General features: G+C 49.6%; 1 protein-coding gene across 9 annotated transcripts in view; it reads left to right on the top strand.

Moving 5' to 3' along the window:
• Window positions 1–11,244, top strand: part of ZSWIM8 (zinc finger SWIM-type containing 8) — a 134,715-nt gene extending 123,471 nt beyond the window's left edge. For 6 of the 9 annotated variants that reach the window (XM_030568850.1, XM_030568851.1, XM_030568854.1 and 3 more), the window contains 4 exons: window positions 495–668; window positions 6,644–6,763; window positions 8,155–8,333; window positions 10,234–11,244. In XM_030568850.1, coding sequence (XP_030424710.1) covers window positions 495–668; window positions 6,644–6,763; window positions 8,155–8,333; window positions 10,234–10,437 — 677 coding nt within the window. In that variant the 3' untranslated portion in view covers window positions 10,438–11,244. Of the gene's footprint in view, window positions 1–494; window positions 669–6,643; window positions 6,764–8,154; window positions 8,334–10,233 lie in introns of those variants that run through there. The other 3 variants (XM_030568852.1, XM_030568855.1, XR_004001200.1) reach the window with 3 other exon arrangements.
• The last annotated feature ends 4,914 nt before the right edge of the window (window positions 11,245–16,158 follow it).

Below are 16,158 nucleotides of genomic sequence, written 5' to 3'. Positions count from 1 at the left end.
ATCAGAGGTGTTACTTAAGCCCAGTAAAGGCACTGGAGTTAACAACTCTCGTGACTCATGCTGCCCTCTCTGTTCAGCTGACTTGACCACTGTTCACGCAGACATTGGTCTGAAACGTCATTTCAGTTTTCCTCAAGCCCGAATTGCAAAGAAATCAGATGGTGTATTAATGAGTCCTAGTGTCTGTAGTACATGGTGTGCAGAGTAGGGCAGGAATGCACGCAAACTGACCCTCTTTAGAAGACTCAGTCCCTGTTCCTTTAGCAAAATATGGATCTTATTTCCACTCTGTGCCTTATAGCCCAGTTTTTTCCAGTCCACTTAAAAGGTGTCTCTGCTGTTCTCCATCAGTGTGATTGCAGCTTTCAAACGGGGCAGTTAGCAGGATGGCATGGGTGGAGAAAGGGGTGTTTGTATCATGAGGGAGAAAGTGAGTTAAGAACTTTTTCCTGGGCTTGGTTGTCTATCCTAATGCTGCTGTTTCTTCTCTCCAGTAGGGAGTGTCCACACGGGGTCAACATTCCCAGCAATTCAGGGGGCTCCCTTGACAGCTCTTTCCTCGCAGCCCAACTCCCTTGTTACAGGGGGCTTTCCTTCAGAGGATGAACAGCACAGTCAGCCTGTGAGCCCCCAGGGTCTGCACTACCTCCACTCTGCCTACCGAGTTGGTAAGGACAGCCAATTGTGGCTCCCATGGCCCTCTCGAGAGGGATTCAGGGCAGGGCTGCAGGAGGCTCTCACCGCTGTATGGTAATTCTCTACTGCACCAGTCTGGTGATGATGGCACCATGGTCCCCTGGAGAAGGCTTGTTCATTGTCACATGTTGATTCTGAGGTGTAGAGGCAGAGCAATTTCAGACTGTCCAGTATCTCTGCTAGGCACTGTCAGTCTGCTGTAGCTATGCAGACAGGAAAGGTAGATAGACATGCAATGGGGAAACCGTCCAATAATCCAGAAAATTAATGTCCAGGAGTTTGGTAGGTTATGAAGGGGATGAAATGAAATACAGCTCTGCCCGCCAATGAGTGTTCAGCAGCCATGTGGGAGACTGCGATTCAGTTTCTGCTGCTCCTGGCAGAGCTGTTAAGCTATGGCCATGCCTCCACTTCTCGCTCTCCCTGGGCTACACATGTGCCCATATACATTCCTGGGCAAACTGGCTACAAGACAATAAATAATCCCCCAGAAACCCAACCTGGACTGTCACTGGCCTGGGGGTGTTGGAGCCCCAGGGCCTGTGACTGGTCACAGATCATATTAATTTATACGGTGCTGTAAATTTTACAAACATGTTCCCTGAAGGGTGTCTACTGCGAGACAGGGACGACAGACACAGGACAGTAGGTTGGGGCAGGGAGAGCCAGGGTAAATCTGGGGCGAGAAACTGGAAGGGAAGGGTGCCTGGAAGAGAAGTGGCTTTTCAGGAGTGCTCTGAGGGAGGAGAAGGTGCTCATCAGTCTGTAATGGGGGGAGTTCTTTGCGTGAGTTCAGGGGTGTGCAAGCCCCATGCACTAGTGTCGGAGATTTTTCCTTTAGCTGTACTTGTCCATGTGGCGCATGCACTCTTGGCAGCCTTGTGCTGCTATGCCATGGTATAAAGGACAAAGCTGCCGTGAACCTCCCTCAGATCCTTACCGCCTGTGATGGTTGTTGGTGCTGTCTACCTTGCTACTGCAAGTGTTCTCTCTGTCTGAGTGTTTATATTGGGTGTAGTTTTTTTACTAGTAGGTTTCCTTTTTCTTCAAACTGGTGTATTAAATGCACACTATAGTTACTGGCAGTTTGGGGTCCCAACATCCAGTACCAGGGCATATGTCAGTCCCGAGGCTTCAAACCTTGTGATGGATGCAAGAAGTCAGTGCCAGTTAGTGACCTGTGCTCCAGGTGTTGAAGTGCCTAGGAGAAGCTCACATCAGGGACAGGTGCCAAATCTTCAGGGACTTTAAGCCCAGAACTGAAAAGGACTTGGAGGTCAGACTAAAGCACCTTCTTATGGAGGCAACTCAGCGCCTACCTTCAGCCTTCCTGTTTTGGGTGGGGAGGCACGAGGCTCCTCTGCTTTAGGTAGGAGCGCTCCTCCTGTCATGGCAGAGTCTTGATGCTGATCATCGTCTCTGGTAACGAAGAAGCAGCACTGAAAACTGCACAGAGAGACCTGTTGTCTAGGAGATCATGGTCTCTGGCACTACAGTCTAACGAACAAGCTGGGAAGGAGGGTAGCGTGTGCTTGATGCCAAGGCACTCCCCAGCCCAGACAGCTCCAGCGCTGGTATGGGTGCCGTTGAGACCAACCTCTGAGGAATGCCATTCAGTGGTATCATCATCTCTTCCTGTGCTGTCAGTGCTTGAGGCATGTGCTGCGACAAGCCATCTGCTGAGTCTCTTGATGCCAGCTATGCCGGCAGTTCGAGAGACATCTTATCCGGTACTGAGCGATTCTTGTATGTATTTACAGCTACAAGAATTCAGTATCCAGTTTGGCAGGCACTTCTGGACACTCAGGTACCCCCTTAAACAGTACTGTCGAGATGCAGGCAGGCAAAGATTTCCCTGATGCTGTCCTCTTCAGACTCCTGGCACCAAGAGGCTCCACACCTCCTTGGTCGGATGATTCAGGATTATTGTCATAGTCAGAAATTGGGTTTTGTGTGTTGCAGCCACATCACATTTAAGGCATCATTCTCCTCCAAGTCACCTCGGGTATCCAGCAGAGCCTCTGTGTTGGTTGGCCAGTAGGGAGCCGCTTTGTGACCGTATCAGTGGCTCTCTTGGAACCTGTGGGGGTTTTCCTCCAGATTATCTATGAACCCTCGCTCCTGTGCATCCTCCAGCAGATGTCGTAAAGCTGCATGGCAAGAGCTACAGGAAGCGGCTTCCGGTACCGAGCTTGGTACTGAACACGGGTAGTCTGCATCAGTGACTCTCCCTTTGGAGGGATTGGGGGAAGCTCCACCTCAGCCAGCCTTGGATGTGTCCTCCTGATTGCCCGATGGGTGGTAGCATACAGTATTTCCTCACCACCCCCGAACAATCACAGGGCCCACCAGGGCTGCTTAAAGAGGATGCCTTCCTCCCGAGATATCCCAGTCTCCTGCATGGTTGCTGAATGCTTGTTTGTCTCAAGGAGTAAAGGGAAAAGTTACAGGAGAATATTACCTGTGCTGCCTCTTTCATTCACCGTGAGCTCATCCAAACAGCTTGGGAACACCAAGCAGTTAGTTTGACTTCTCATCAAGGACAGGTTGCCAGTTTCTCCTGCCCTGGTGTTTTCCGAAATGCTACCCTGCTTCCTAAGTGATTGGTCCCACATCCAAAGCCTCACACAACCAATGAGAAGAGTCAGCTGCATACTCTAGATGTCAGGCACACCCTGGCATTCTACCTGGAACACACCAAGCCCTTCTGCAGATCGACCCAGCTCTTTATTGTGATAGCACAAGGATTAAGGGTCTTCTGGTGTCCTCTCAGAGGATTTCAAATTGGATCACCACTTGCATCCGTACTTCTTACACGTTGGCGCAGGCTGTCTCCCCACGGATATTGAAGGCTCACTAGACTAGGGCTAAGCATCTTCCGCTGCCTTCCTGGTGCACATCCCTATCCAGGACATCTGCAAGGCTGTGACATGGTCTTTGGTACACACGTTCACAACGTATTATGCCATAACCCAGCAAGCCAGAGATGACGCTGGAGTTGGCAGAGCTGTGTTGCAATCGACATGTTCATAAACGCCTACCTGCCTCCGATGGTATTGCATGGGAGTCAGCTATAGTGGAATGGACGTGAGCAAGCACTCGAAGAAGAAAAGACAGTTACTAACCATTCGTAACTGTTATTCTTCGAGATGCGTTGCTCATGTCCATTCCATGACCCGCCCTCCTTCCCCACTGTCGGAGTTCTGGCAAGAAGGAACCCAGGGAAGCTGGTGGTGCCTCTTATATCAGTATATTCGTGTGCTACTCCATAGGGCGCCAGAGCCGGTCCCCTATGGATACCACTGAGGGAAAAACTTCTGACACTGATGCATGTGGCGAGCATGTACACCTAACGTGGAATGGACATGAGCAACACATCTCGAAGAGCAACATTTATGAAAGGTAACTGTTCTTACAGACAACACTGTAGTGATGTTCTGTGTGAACAGAGAGTGGCAGCCAGTCATCGCTTCTGGGCCAAAAAGCAATACTGCTTTGGGAGTTTTGCATCAACAGTTCAATCCGCCTCAAAGCCTCTTGCCTTGTGGGTGTCCAGAAGAGTCTGGCAGGCCTGTTGAGCAGATCATGTACCAGACACCATGAGTAGTCTCTCCACCCAGATAGAATCAGACACATTTTCCAGCCCTGTGGTGTTCCCCACATAGACCTGTTTGCAACCCAACGACACATCAGCTTTACTCATGAGAGGTCATAGTTTGGGGTCTCTGGACACTTCTCTCTTGTCCTGGAAAGACAAATCTAATGTATGCATACCTTTGGTTCAGCTTCTACCCTGGGTGCTCTTAAAAACCAAATACCCCCATGCTTGTATTATACTCATAGCACTGGCGTGGCCTCACCATCACCTGGACCTGATCTCGTGGGACCACAGTCACCTCCTTCAGCCCTTTACCTTACAGACTGAATGCTCCCTGGATAATACCTCAAGAGGAGTTCTGTTCAAGGGATGTGCAAAATGTCCTCTGGAACAGTAGAAAATCTTCTAGGTGCACTTACCTCTTGAAGTGGAAAAGATTCTCCCTCTGGTCTCAGCAAAAAGGTGTTTCTTTGTTCCAAGCTCCAATACAACATGTACTGGACTATTTGTTATACCTGCAACAGCAAGTTCTGCCCATTAGCTCCGTCAGGGTGCACCAGTAGCTCTCTCTGCTTTCCACTGTCTAATTGGCAGTCGCTCACTTCTTTGCAACCCCATGTCACTTGTATCTGCATCCAATCTGCAAAAATGACCTGCAGAAAGCCACAGATTTACAGGGTTTTAGGCATAAAATTTGGATCTGCAATCCGCAGAAATGTGTATCTGTGGATATGAAGCAGATAGATCTCTGCAAATCCACAGCTATCTATTGAAGTCTGTCTGGTCAGAAGGAACTGAGGGGACTCGGGTCAGGAGTAACTCCGTCCTTTGTCATTGTGTAGCAGCGTGAGCGGAGGGTACATGTGCTGTCCCAACAGGTACTACTAAGGGAAAAATCTCTGGTGCTAGTGCACTGGGTGCACACAGCTAAAGTGGAAGGGACATGTAACAGGTACCAAACAGGTTAGTAACCGTTTTCTGATTGCAACCACAGAGGCAGGATGATGACAGTCACTGAGTGGAAGCAGTAAAAGAGAGCACTGAAGCATGAGGGCTGAGAGGGAGCACGTGTTGGGGGGAATGGGGTGGAGCCCTGTAGGTGAGGACAAGGAGCTTGAAATTGATGCTGTAAGTGATAAGCCAGCGAGAGGATGGGGGAGGGCACAGCTAGGAAGAGGAGTGACCAGACTGGAAAAGCTGAAATGACAGAAGTGTGGGCGTTGCCTCATAGCTGCATGGTCTGTTTCTTGCAGCTGAATGTGTTGCTTTAGATTGTCTGTTACTGCCAGACCACTGTGCCCAGTTCTGGTGTCCGCAGCTCAGGAATGGTAGCTGGAGAGGGTTCAGAGCAGAGCTACAAGTACGATTACAGGACTGGAAAACGCACTCACTCTGGTTAGCTTAACCAAAACAAGATTAAGGAGTGACTTGATATGTTTAGAAGTACCTATATGGACAACAAATACTGGATAATGGGCTCTTCAGTCTAGCAAAGATACAGTAATGTGCAAAGGCTGGAAGATGAAGCTAGACAAATTTGAGACTGGAAGGAAGGCACAGATTTTTAAGAGTAAGTAATTAACTGTTGGCACAATTTACCATGGGGTGTCATAGATTCTCCATCACTGGCGATTTTTAAGTCAAGATTGGATGTTTTTCTAAAAAAACATGGTCTAGGTCAAACAGGAATTATTTTATGGAAGTCCGATGGCCTGTGTTATGCAGGAGGTCAGACTGCATGATCACAACTGTCCCTTCTGGCTGTGTAAGCTCTGAGTCCATGAACAAAGGGGAACCAATAGCAATGCTATTGAGATGTGCTGCTAGGATACCAAACTGCCAGCTCACCTAGCAAAACATTTGGGGCCCCGCATGCAACCAGAACTGTCAAGAGTGCTAATTAAGTCCCTTTGCAGCCCCAGGGAGCTGTTTGCTCTGCAGAGATTTCCAGCCTGGGATTGGTGTGGGGTTGCTAGCTGCCCTTCAGCTCCACCTGTGTTAGTTATCTTCAGGGTGTGCACTTTATCTCCTGGGGAGCTGTTTGGTGCCAGGGGATCTGCTCTGTATACAGTGGTGGTGTAGCCATGTCAGTCTCAGGGTATCAGAGAGACAAGGTGGGTGAGGTAATGCCTTTTATTGGACCAACTTCTGTTGATGAAAGAGACGAGCTTTCGAGCTTACACAGAGCTGTTCCTCAGGTCTGGGAACTGTACTTGTTGGATCTGATGTCAGCCTACAGGATGGTATAGCGCTAGGTCAGTTGGATAGGAGAAGAATCTCCATAGGGCAGGGTGCCTCTTCCTTGGTTGTTTGGAATGCTGTTTGACTCTGACTGTCCCCTTCCTGCAGGGATGCTGGCACTGGAGATGCTTGGCCGGAGAGCTCACAACGACCATCCTAACAACTTCTCCCGCAGCCCGCCCTACACAGAGGATGTGAAATGGCTCCTGGGGTTAGCTGCCAAGCTAGGTAAGGAGCAGGGGTGCTCTCTGGCCCTTGCATGCAGGGTTCTGTGCCCTAGAGGAAAGGCCCTGTTTTCTCATCTCCTAGGACAGAATCAGTGGGCCACAGAATTGAACAACTGCACCAAGAAAGAGTTGGTTGGGTCCACTTCTGCTTCCGTTCTCTGGGGTGTTTGGGAGAATCCCAGCTCCCCTCAGCCCATTCAACGGTGACGTCTCTGAATTCTATAGCAGGTTAAGGATGAAATTCCAAGGTGCTGAAAGAGCACATGCAGTTGGACAGGACACAGTGCTCCAATAATTTCATTAATTGGCATTTTCAATGGCCCCTAAATGTTGCAGTCCAGACACAGACCTAAGACACCCTGTACCACCCCTGCCTTTCCTGGTATTCATGCCCTCTGAGACCCTCTGTAATGATAAATGCCTGACTCACCAGGAGAACTGTGTGGAAAAAGGCAATTCTATTTCACTGAGGATTTCGATATTTCCAAACTTACTTTCAATGAAGAACAAAAATTAAAAAAGGGGAAATTCTTTGTGAAAGGGAATGGAGTCCAGGGGCAGGTGGAGTGCACCACAGCTGTGGACCCCTGGAAGCCTTGGCTCTCCAGCCCTGGGGCAGACTGCATGGCTGGCTGCCCTGGGACCATGGAAGCCTGGGAACCCCACATGCACCCTGTCTGGTTTCTTTGGTAGTTCAGCAAAATGGCACCATCTCCGCAAAACATTCTGATTTTGCCAGCTGGCAGATTGCAACAAAACAACGTTCCATCAGGATTTCTGAACAGCACGTGTCTCCAGTTCTATTTCCCCAGCCCTCTTTGGTCTGGTCTAAACAGCAAATTTCTGATTCTCCCACTTAGCCACCTCTGCCAGCAGGAAGAGCAGGCATAGACGACAATGCCCAAAGCCCAGCTACACTAGCGCTTCCACTGTTAGTACCACTGGGAAGCTGCACTGGTCACAGTGCAGTGGTGGAAACTCCAAAATTGTCCAGTGTTATCAAGGACTTGATGTTGTGTGTCCACGTGTCCCAGGAGGGAACACAGAGGGAATGGAAATGGAGGCTAGCCAAGTGTCTTGCTAGTTGGAGTATCCCTCCAGTGCACAGTTTCCTTTCATGTTCCTTTAAAGGGATGTAAGTTGGGAGCCACACCAGGAGTGGGGCCATCTCTGCTCTCCCCGATAGATACTTGCAAGTGTGAACGCTTGTCTGCTGGAGTGTGGTTGTGTTTCCTGGTCTCTGCCTCTCCCTCGTACGGGAAGTGCAGCTTCAGATGCTGGTCTGTCAAACTGGAGCCAGTGCTGCAAACTTGGGAGCTGCTTGATTTCTCATGGGTTGGTTTCTCCTCTCTCCTTGACATCTTGTTGCTCTTGCCCCCCTTTCTTGTGCAGGTGTAAACTATGTACATCAGTTCTGCGTTGGCGCAGCCAAGGGGGTGCTGAGCCCTTTTGTGCTGCAGGAGATCATCATGGAAGCACTACAGAGACTCAACCCTGCCCATGTCCACAACCACCTACGCACTCCAGCCTTCCACCAGCTGGTGCAGCGGTGCCAGCAGGCGTACATGCAGGTAGGCGCTGCCTGGCCCCCTGCTTCCAGAAGCTGCCGGGCCAGTTTCTCTGCAACTGCAGGCACTGCTCTTGCGCGGGGAGGGAGGGGAATCCATTGGCTGCTCTGATTTGGGCTGATCTGTCTAGCTTTCTGAACTGGTGCATCACATGGGAAATCTCTTTCCAGCACAGAGAGACTGTCTCCAAAGTACGCCACAGTACCCATTCTTCCCCTCCCTGTCCCATCAGTACCTGCCAGCTAGAGTTTTTGCCTCAAGGTGCCTCCTCCTGTCTCCTGCCCTATGGGGGAGCATCTGACCCCATTGCTCCATGCACCCTGCATCTTTTATTGTTATCTTCCTTCCCCACTTCTTCCTGTCTCCAAGTTCTACCTTATTTTTCACTCTTGCATCCTCTTCCCCCCCCCCCAGGTTTTCTCCCCACATCTCCTGCCCAACCTGGCTGCCTTTCTCCGTCTGTCTGGGTCTTCTCTCTTACCATTTGTGGCTCCTCTTCTTCAGGCTTCCAGACCCCTTTCTACCCTTCACACCTTCTCCTGCACTCCCATTCACAGGTGTGTAGAGGAGGCAGGCTGGCCAGTGGCCCTGGGAGTGCCTAGGTATCCCGGGGTTTATTTAAAACAGGATAAATCCCAGTTTGTGGCCAGCTGGGATAGCAGGGCTGTACCTCCAACCCAGGGCAGTCCTGGCAAAAATGGCCAGGGGACCAACCCACACACCTGTTGCTCCGTGAATAAATTATCAGAGGGGTGAGGACACTGATCTAAAGGCTCTGTTGAATATACTAACCTGCCACCTTGAGGCTGTTTGGTGTAACAGATCTCTGTGTGAGAACTACCGTAGCTTGACTTGAAATGTTTTTGCAAAACACGTGAAAGGAACATCCTCTCATGCACTGGGCCAGCAGCAGTGGGGCCTCAGCCAAGAGACTGGTGGGGGTGACTGATTCAGGCCCCTGGAGCAGAAATCATGGAGTTACCCTGCAGCAATTTAGCATCAGTGTTACTCAAAAGGGATAGGTTTCAGAGTGGTAGCTGTGTTAGTCTGTATCAGCAAACTGGGAGTGGCTGGGTCATTACAAAACCTAAACTTAATTTCCCCAATACTAATTTCTCCCAGCTGTTACTCACACCTTCTTGTCAACTGTCTGTAATGAGCTACTCTCTTACCATTTCAAAAGTTATTTTTCCTCCCTTGATATCCTGCTGTTAATTGATCTATCTCATTAGACTGACCTCACACTCAGTAAAACAACCCCCATCCTTTCATGTATTTATAGCTGCTCCTGTATTTTTCACTTCATGCATCTGGTGAAGTGAGTTCTAGCCCATGAAAGCTTATGCCCAAATAAATTTGTTAGTCTCTAAGATGTCACAAGGACTCCTTGTTTTTTCAAAAAGGATAGCTTCCCTTGCCCTGGTAGCAGCAGAAAGGAAGTGTGGCGCAGACACCGTGAACATGCTGAGGTGGATGGAACTATAAATGGCCCTTGTATGTAACCTGCAGAATGCACATGGCCTGGTGGAGGCTGTGTGTGTGGAGCTGACTAGGGTCTGGGGGATTTCCTTATCTCATGGGCATTTTCTGTGCTGCACTCTGATAGGTTCTCTCCTTCAGGAGCTTTGTAGTAGCTGCCTGTTGCAGAGTAAGGTGGGAGACCTGGATTTTCATTCAGTGTCCCGGTTGGTTTCCGTGGGTGTGAGGCATAGCGTTGTCATCTGTTGTAGCAGCTAACCTGCTGGTCAGAGCCTCTGAGTCTTGGTGCTGGTGTTGGTAACCCTTATTGCAGAATCCTGTTATGTTTCACCCTGGGAGCAATTGAGCCCTGCACTGAGCACTTCACAGCCAGTGTTAAGGTGGAGAGAGCAAACACCTGAATGCTGTCTCCTTGTCCCCCCAGTACATCCACCACCGGTTGATCCACCTCACCCCAGCTGACTACGATGACTTTGTGAATGCCATCCGCAGCGCCCGAAGCGCCTTCTGCTTGACCCCCATGGGCATGATGCAGTTCAACGATATCCTCCAAAACCTAAAGCGCAGCAAGCAGACCAAGGAGCTGTGGCAAAGGGTCTCTCTGGAAATGACCACCTTCTCCCCGTGACAGCAGGCAGAAAGCTACGGACTTGCAGACCCCCACCCTGGGTAGCTTTAGTTCCAATCACACCATCGTTCCTTATGGTGTCTTTTTTATTTTAGTTTTAACTTGTTGGAAACCACTGATCTGATGTATTTATACCGTGACATTCCTCTCCAGCGCCACCGCATAACAGTGCTCAGCTTCACTTGTTCTTCCTCCGACCCCCCGCAGGCCACGGCCTTCTTAAGGGGGAGGAAATGAGAAGCAGTTGAGCTGGCTTCCCTGCGGTGTATCCTTGATTTCGCCCTGAGGCTGTCCACGAGCGGTTTGCAGTGTGTGTGCGCGGTTTGAGGGCGGGGAGAGTCTGTCTTCAAACAAATATTTATTTTGGCATTTATAAATGTGTAAACTTCCTTTTTTTGTATGGGCTTCTCTCTCTCTTCACACGCCAGCTTCTGTCAGGGAGGCTGGGGCCGCTCTCTGCAGAGCCAGAGCTCCCAGGCCATTCCTCGCAGCACCCCCTGCTGATTGAAGCTGGAGTAGCAGGGAGCTCCTCGCTGCCCAGCCACCTCCACAATTCCCTGCATCGGCTTCTGATGGGAGAGGCTGGGACTTGGAGAGTCATGCATCGGGACTGTGCTCAGCTGCCTGGAAGCCTGGCTGAGCTGCTGGGGCTCTTTTCCAGGAGGGTTGCTGCCTGGGCACTGCTGGCTCCGTCGGATGTTCTGAGTTGTACAATCGTGTTCCTTTGGCTGGGGTATTACTCTCCTGTAATCAATTTCTTATCCCTGGTCTCTTCTCGTTTCCTGATTAAACACTCGTTTTCTTAGACTGATTCCCTCTTCTCTCAGCTCTGGTGGAATGTTCCTGCCGTGGGCCAGTGATCGCTCTTGAACGGCTCACAAGTAGCTGTCGCACTTGGGCAAATCCAGGCTTGGAGAGGTGGGCGTGGGGGTCGTCGCTTTCATTAAAAACCGTGGCAGGCTGGAGAATCTCTTGCCTGGCACAGCACTGGAAGAGGACTTTTCTCCAAGCCGTTCAATAGACAGCACCTTAACTGGCCTCTCTGTTCCTTCTCAACTCTCATGGCTGAGTGTAAAAGGAGTGGGGATTCCTGTGTGTTCTTGCTTAACTTCACTGGCCATCAGGGCTTGAATGCCAAGGCTCCTGTTTGTTAATTTATTAGTGAGCGATAGAGTAATTGGCTCTTACTGTGCATAGAGCGTCACGTCTCCAAAGTCCCGTACTAACAGAAACTACTCTCCCTTAACCGTACCTAACCTTTATATGGTATGTAGTGAAAAATATTAGCTCTCTGCGTAGTTTGGCGAGATGCTCAGCTGAATAAGTGGGCAAGACTGTGGTGGAAGTGCTACAGAATGTTCATTTGAGAAAACATTTCTTTTTATATCAAGGAAACATAGAGTTGCTGCCATGTTAAATAGACATGTTAAAAAAAAATCCTTTCATGTGTTACTGCTGACTCCTCAGATCATTAAACCTGAAAGGAAATTAAGAATCTCTTGCACTTTTCACAAGTTGTGCATGTTGCTCTTCATTTGCCTTGGCCAGTGCCAACAAAGTTTCACTCTCTGGCTCTTCCTGCATTTGGGCTTCAAGTGCCATTGGGGGATGTTTTAATCCAAACGAGCTCCAGTGACATTTGGAAAAAAGTCATAGATTTTAAAGCCAGACGGGACCATCTTGAGTGCTGGAGAATCCAGTAAGTTGTTCCAGTAGCTATTGATGAGAACAGTTTAAGTTTGGTAGTAATACTCAAGTGTTGGTTCTCCCCTGCCTGAGGCCCCTGTTAAAAGCTCCAACATTGCCCTTTTGTTTCCTACCCTAGACAGGTGAAAAACAAATTTAAAAGCTGCTGGAATAATGAGCCTCCATAACCATCTGCGTTTGACAGAGGTGAGGTTTTTGCTGCTGTCTCACTGAATGTGAATTCAAACTTTGGCCCCCTTATGAGCCCTGGAGCTTTCAGCACCCTGGCTATCCACTCAAGTACACTGGGAGACCGGCATTGTAAAAAGTAACGGGGGGTGCTGCATAACTGATGACTGGGTTTGACTCAAGTTATCTGCAGTGCTGAAAATGGAGACAGCCAGGTGATCCAAAGAGAGGTTTGGGTTCCTGGCACATGGGTATCCTCTCTGTGCTGGGAGGGGTTTGTCCAGTCAGAGTAGGGCTATCTCCTGGGGTCAGTGCTAGGTTATCAGGAAGGCTCTGAAAGAAAACTTTCCCAACCTTCCCCCAGGTTTAAGTGAAGAACAGTGGGGGTGGGACAGGGGAGACAGAGGAGAACATTTACTATCATCTCCAAGAAATGCAGGAAGTACAGGAGAAGTGTAGCTTTGCTGCTATCTTACACAAGTGCTAGGAGCACAGGTGACAGTCCTGAGTTGAGGATGTGGGTTTAGCTTGAAATGTGAGATAAAGGGAAAGGCAGAGACGTGGTTAAACCACAATATGGAGTTGGAGACCTCCAGCGAGGAGATGGTTGTTCAGGTGAATCTAGACACACACAATCAGGAGGAGGTGGGAATGTGGAGAAAAGAATTGTCCCCAGGATCCGTAGTTTGGGCTGACACAGCAGAGACTGCATGTATGAGGTTAGCAGGGAATTTCTGTCTGGAAGTGTACTAGTTCTAATTCCATGTAGCCCCTATGATCTCTGTAGCCAAGAGGAGGTAGTGGGACACGTGATCTTCTTCAGTGTGCATCACTGTGTATGTCTGACAGTGGTGTCTTGTACTTATTTTCTTTTCTGCTTCTGGGAGGGAGAGGAGGAGGGAGAAGGAGGGCCTTCTATGTTCATGTGAATGGCCACTGCTCCCAGTATAGGGAGGGGAGCTGCAGCCACACCAGAGCCTCAGCAGGCACAGCAAAAGGGATAGGGGAGTTCACCGGATGGGATGGGATCTCAAGACAAATGTGGACTGAGCGAAATGGCCAAGCCAGGCAGGGGTCTGGGTAAAAATAGTTTTAGGGGGTTCTGCCCGTTTCTCAGAGGACTAAGGCTGCTAGGAAACCGTCTCCTTGAGCTATGCTGGAGTGCGTGTCTAAGCGCGAATAGAAGCATTTAATGAGGAAGGTGTTTTTCCCCTGCTATGCTGTGAAGTTTCCTCCATGGTCCTGGGAGAAGGCAAACAATCGCCCTCGCAGGTTACCTTTGAAATGGCACATTCCCACCTGTTACCACAAGAGCTTTTGGGCAGCTTGAGCAGGCTCTGTGACAGTCAGGACATCCCTGGCTTTGGCTAAGTTGAGCCCCAGTGGCTCCTAGCAGCCTTTACTGATTTATTAAATCAGCGTTTGTTGCCCAAGATGGCTTTCTTCCTGCTGGTTACTTCTGAGAATAGGGTGAAGGAATTAGTCTCATGATTTCATCTTCTGAAGTGGGAGAAAACCTGGCAGGGGCAAAGGATGTCTTTTGTCTCGCTTCCATTGAACCCAGACGAGAGAATGTGGCATTGCTTAGACCTGAGTAGGGCTCTAAATCTCACTGTCTGAATCCTGAGGAAGCTAATTTACTCTCAGCCTTCTCAGAGTGCCTCATGTCCCAGCAGGATGCAGTTCAGTCACTCCCCTCTAGGAAGTGTTCCGCATGGCTGAGGACCTGTGGCCTAACAGGGCAACTGCATATTCGACCTGGACCAAAGGTTCCCACAAGAAGTTTTGATGGTCTTGAGTCCAGCCACCAACTCTTGCTGGTGCCTGCACTGACACTCCCCTCCCCAACCTCCCTCAGGGAGCCAGTGGGGGATTGGGTGAATTGTGGGGGGAATGCAGGGCCAGAAAGGCAGTGGAGTTCAGAGGTGATGGGGAGAAGAGGAAAGGATGTGGTGTGGGAGGAGGCGGTGGAGGCCAGGGGCAGTGAGGGTGTGGGATGAATCCTGCCGCGTGACCAGAGTTGAGGATCAGGGCCCAGTCCTGTAGAGCTGTGCCCCACCTGGAACGGAGGGGGTGGGGGGGCAGCATCAAGGAGCAATGGGAGAGACCAGTTGCACTTTTGTGGCCTGAGTGATTTATGGGAGTCCTCAGTTGATTAGAAATGTGGTGCCAGCTTTCCCCAAGGCCAATACTTAATGAATAGTCCCTATGCAAGATGAGGCAGGGGGCTAGTTCATGTGCTCTAAGGCAGAAGTGCTCCATTATGATCATGGGTCATAGTATATGATCATGTTACCCCCACCCCCAACTGAGGGCCAATGGCAGGTTTATCATAATAGCCCTTGCTGAGAGGCCAATTGGGCAGAGGCACCATTTCAGATGGGGCGGAGGGGGGCAACTTTAACTATGATTCCAGATAACTTAGCAATTAGCTGACAGGAGCCCTGTATCTAATTACTGTCCAAAAGAGAGAAAATTAAATAAATAATTAGACCCACTCAGCTTGAATCACGGACTCCTAGAAGATTAGGGTTGGAAGAGACGTCAGGAAGTCATCTAGTACAACCCCCTGCTCAAAGCAGGATCAGTCCCCAACTAAATCATCCCAGCCAGGGCTTTGTCAAGCTGAGCCTTAAACACCTGTAAGGATGGAGATGCCACCACCTCCCTAGGTAACCCATTCCAGTGCTTCACCACCCTCCTAGTGAAATAATGTTTCCTAATATCCAACCTAAACCACCTCCACTGCAACGTGAGACCATTGCTCCTTGTTCTGTCATCTGCCACCAATGAGAACAGGTAGTTGAAGGCTGCTATCAAATCCACCCTCGCTCTTCTCTTCGGCAGACTAAATAAGCCCAGTTCCCTCAGCCTCTCTGCTTAAGTCATGTGTCCCAGACCCCTAATCATTTTTGTTGCCTGCCGCTGGATTCTCTCCAATTTGTCCACGTCCCTTCTCTAGTGGGGGGACCAAAACTGGATGCAATACTCCTGGTGTGGCCTCACTAATGCCGAATAGAGGGGAATAATCACTTCCCTCAGTCTGCTGGCAGTGCTCCTACTAATGCAGCCCAATATGCCGTTGGCCTTCTTGGCAGCAAGAGCACACTGCTGACTCGTATCCAGCTTCTTGTCCACTGTAATCCCCAGGTCCTTTTCTGCAGAACTGCTGCTTAACCAGTCGTTCCCCAGCTTGTAGCTGTGCGTGGGATTCTGCACTTGTCCTTGTACCTCATCAGAGTTCTTTTGACCCAATCCTCCAATTTGTCTAATACTAACATGTTCTGACATCTTGTGGCAAGACACTGGTTGGGTTTAAAATTTTAATGTATAGTCTTACTTTGTTACTAACTCTGTGGAGAGACACACCCCCATCAGGACTCAATCTCAGCTTTCAGAGGGGAGGGGTCTAGTGGGTTACAGTGGGGATGGGGAGTAGCTACCTCTGGGTACTATTAAAGAACATCAGAATGGCTATACTGGGTAAACAAATGATCTACCTAGCCCAGCATCCTGTCTTCCAGCAGTGGCGAATGCCAGGTGCCCCAGAGGGAATGAACAGAACAAGTGATCCATCCCGTCGCCCACTCCCAGCTTCTGGCAAACAGAGGCTAGGGACACCATCCCTATCCATCCTGGCTAATAACCATTGATGGACCTATCCTACATGAACTTATCAGAACTCTGTTATAGTTTTAGCCTTCACAACATTTCCGGCAAAAAGTTCCTGACGGTGACTGTGAAGAAATACTTCCTTGTGTTTGTTTTAAATCTGCTGTCTATTAATTTAATTTGATGACCCCTAGGTCTTGTGTTCTGTGAGGGCGTAAATAACATTTCCTTAGT

This window comes from Gopherus evgoodei, chromosome 7, assembly GCF_007399415.2.
Source record: "Gopherus evgoodei ecotype Sinaloan lineage chromosome 7, rGopEvg1_v1.p, whole genome shotgun sequence".
Classification (NCBI taxonomy): Eukaryota; Metazoa; Chordata; order Testudines; family Testudinidae; genus Gopherus; species Gopherus evgoodei.
This window is presented reverse-complemented; position numbering and strand designations above follow the sequence as displayed.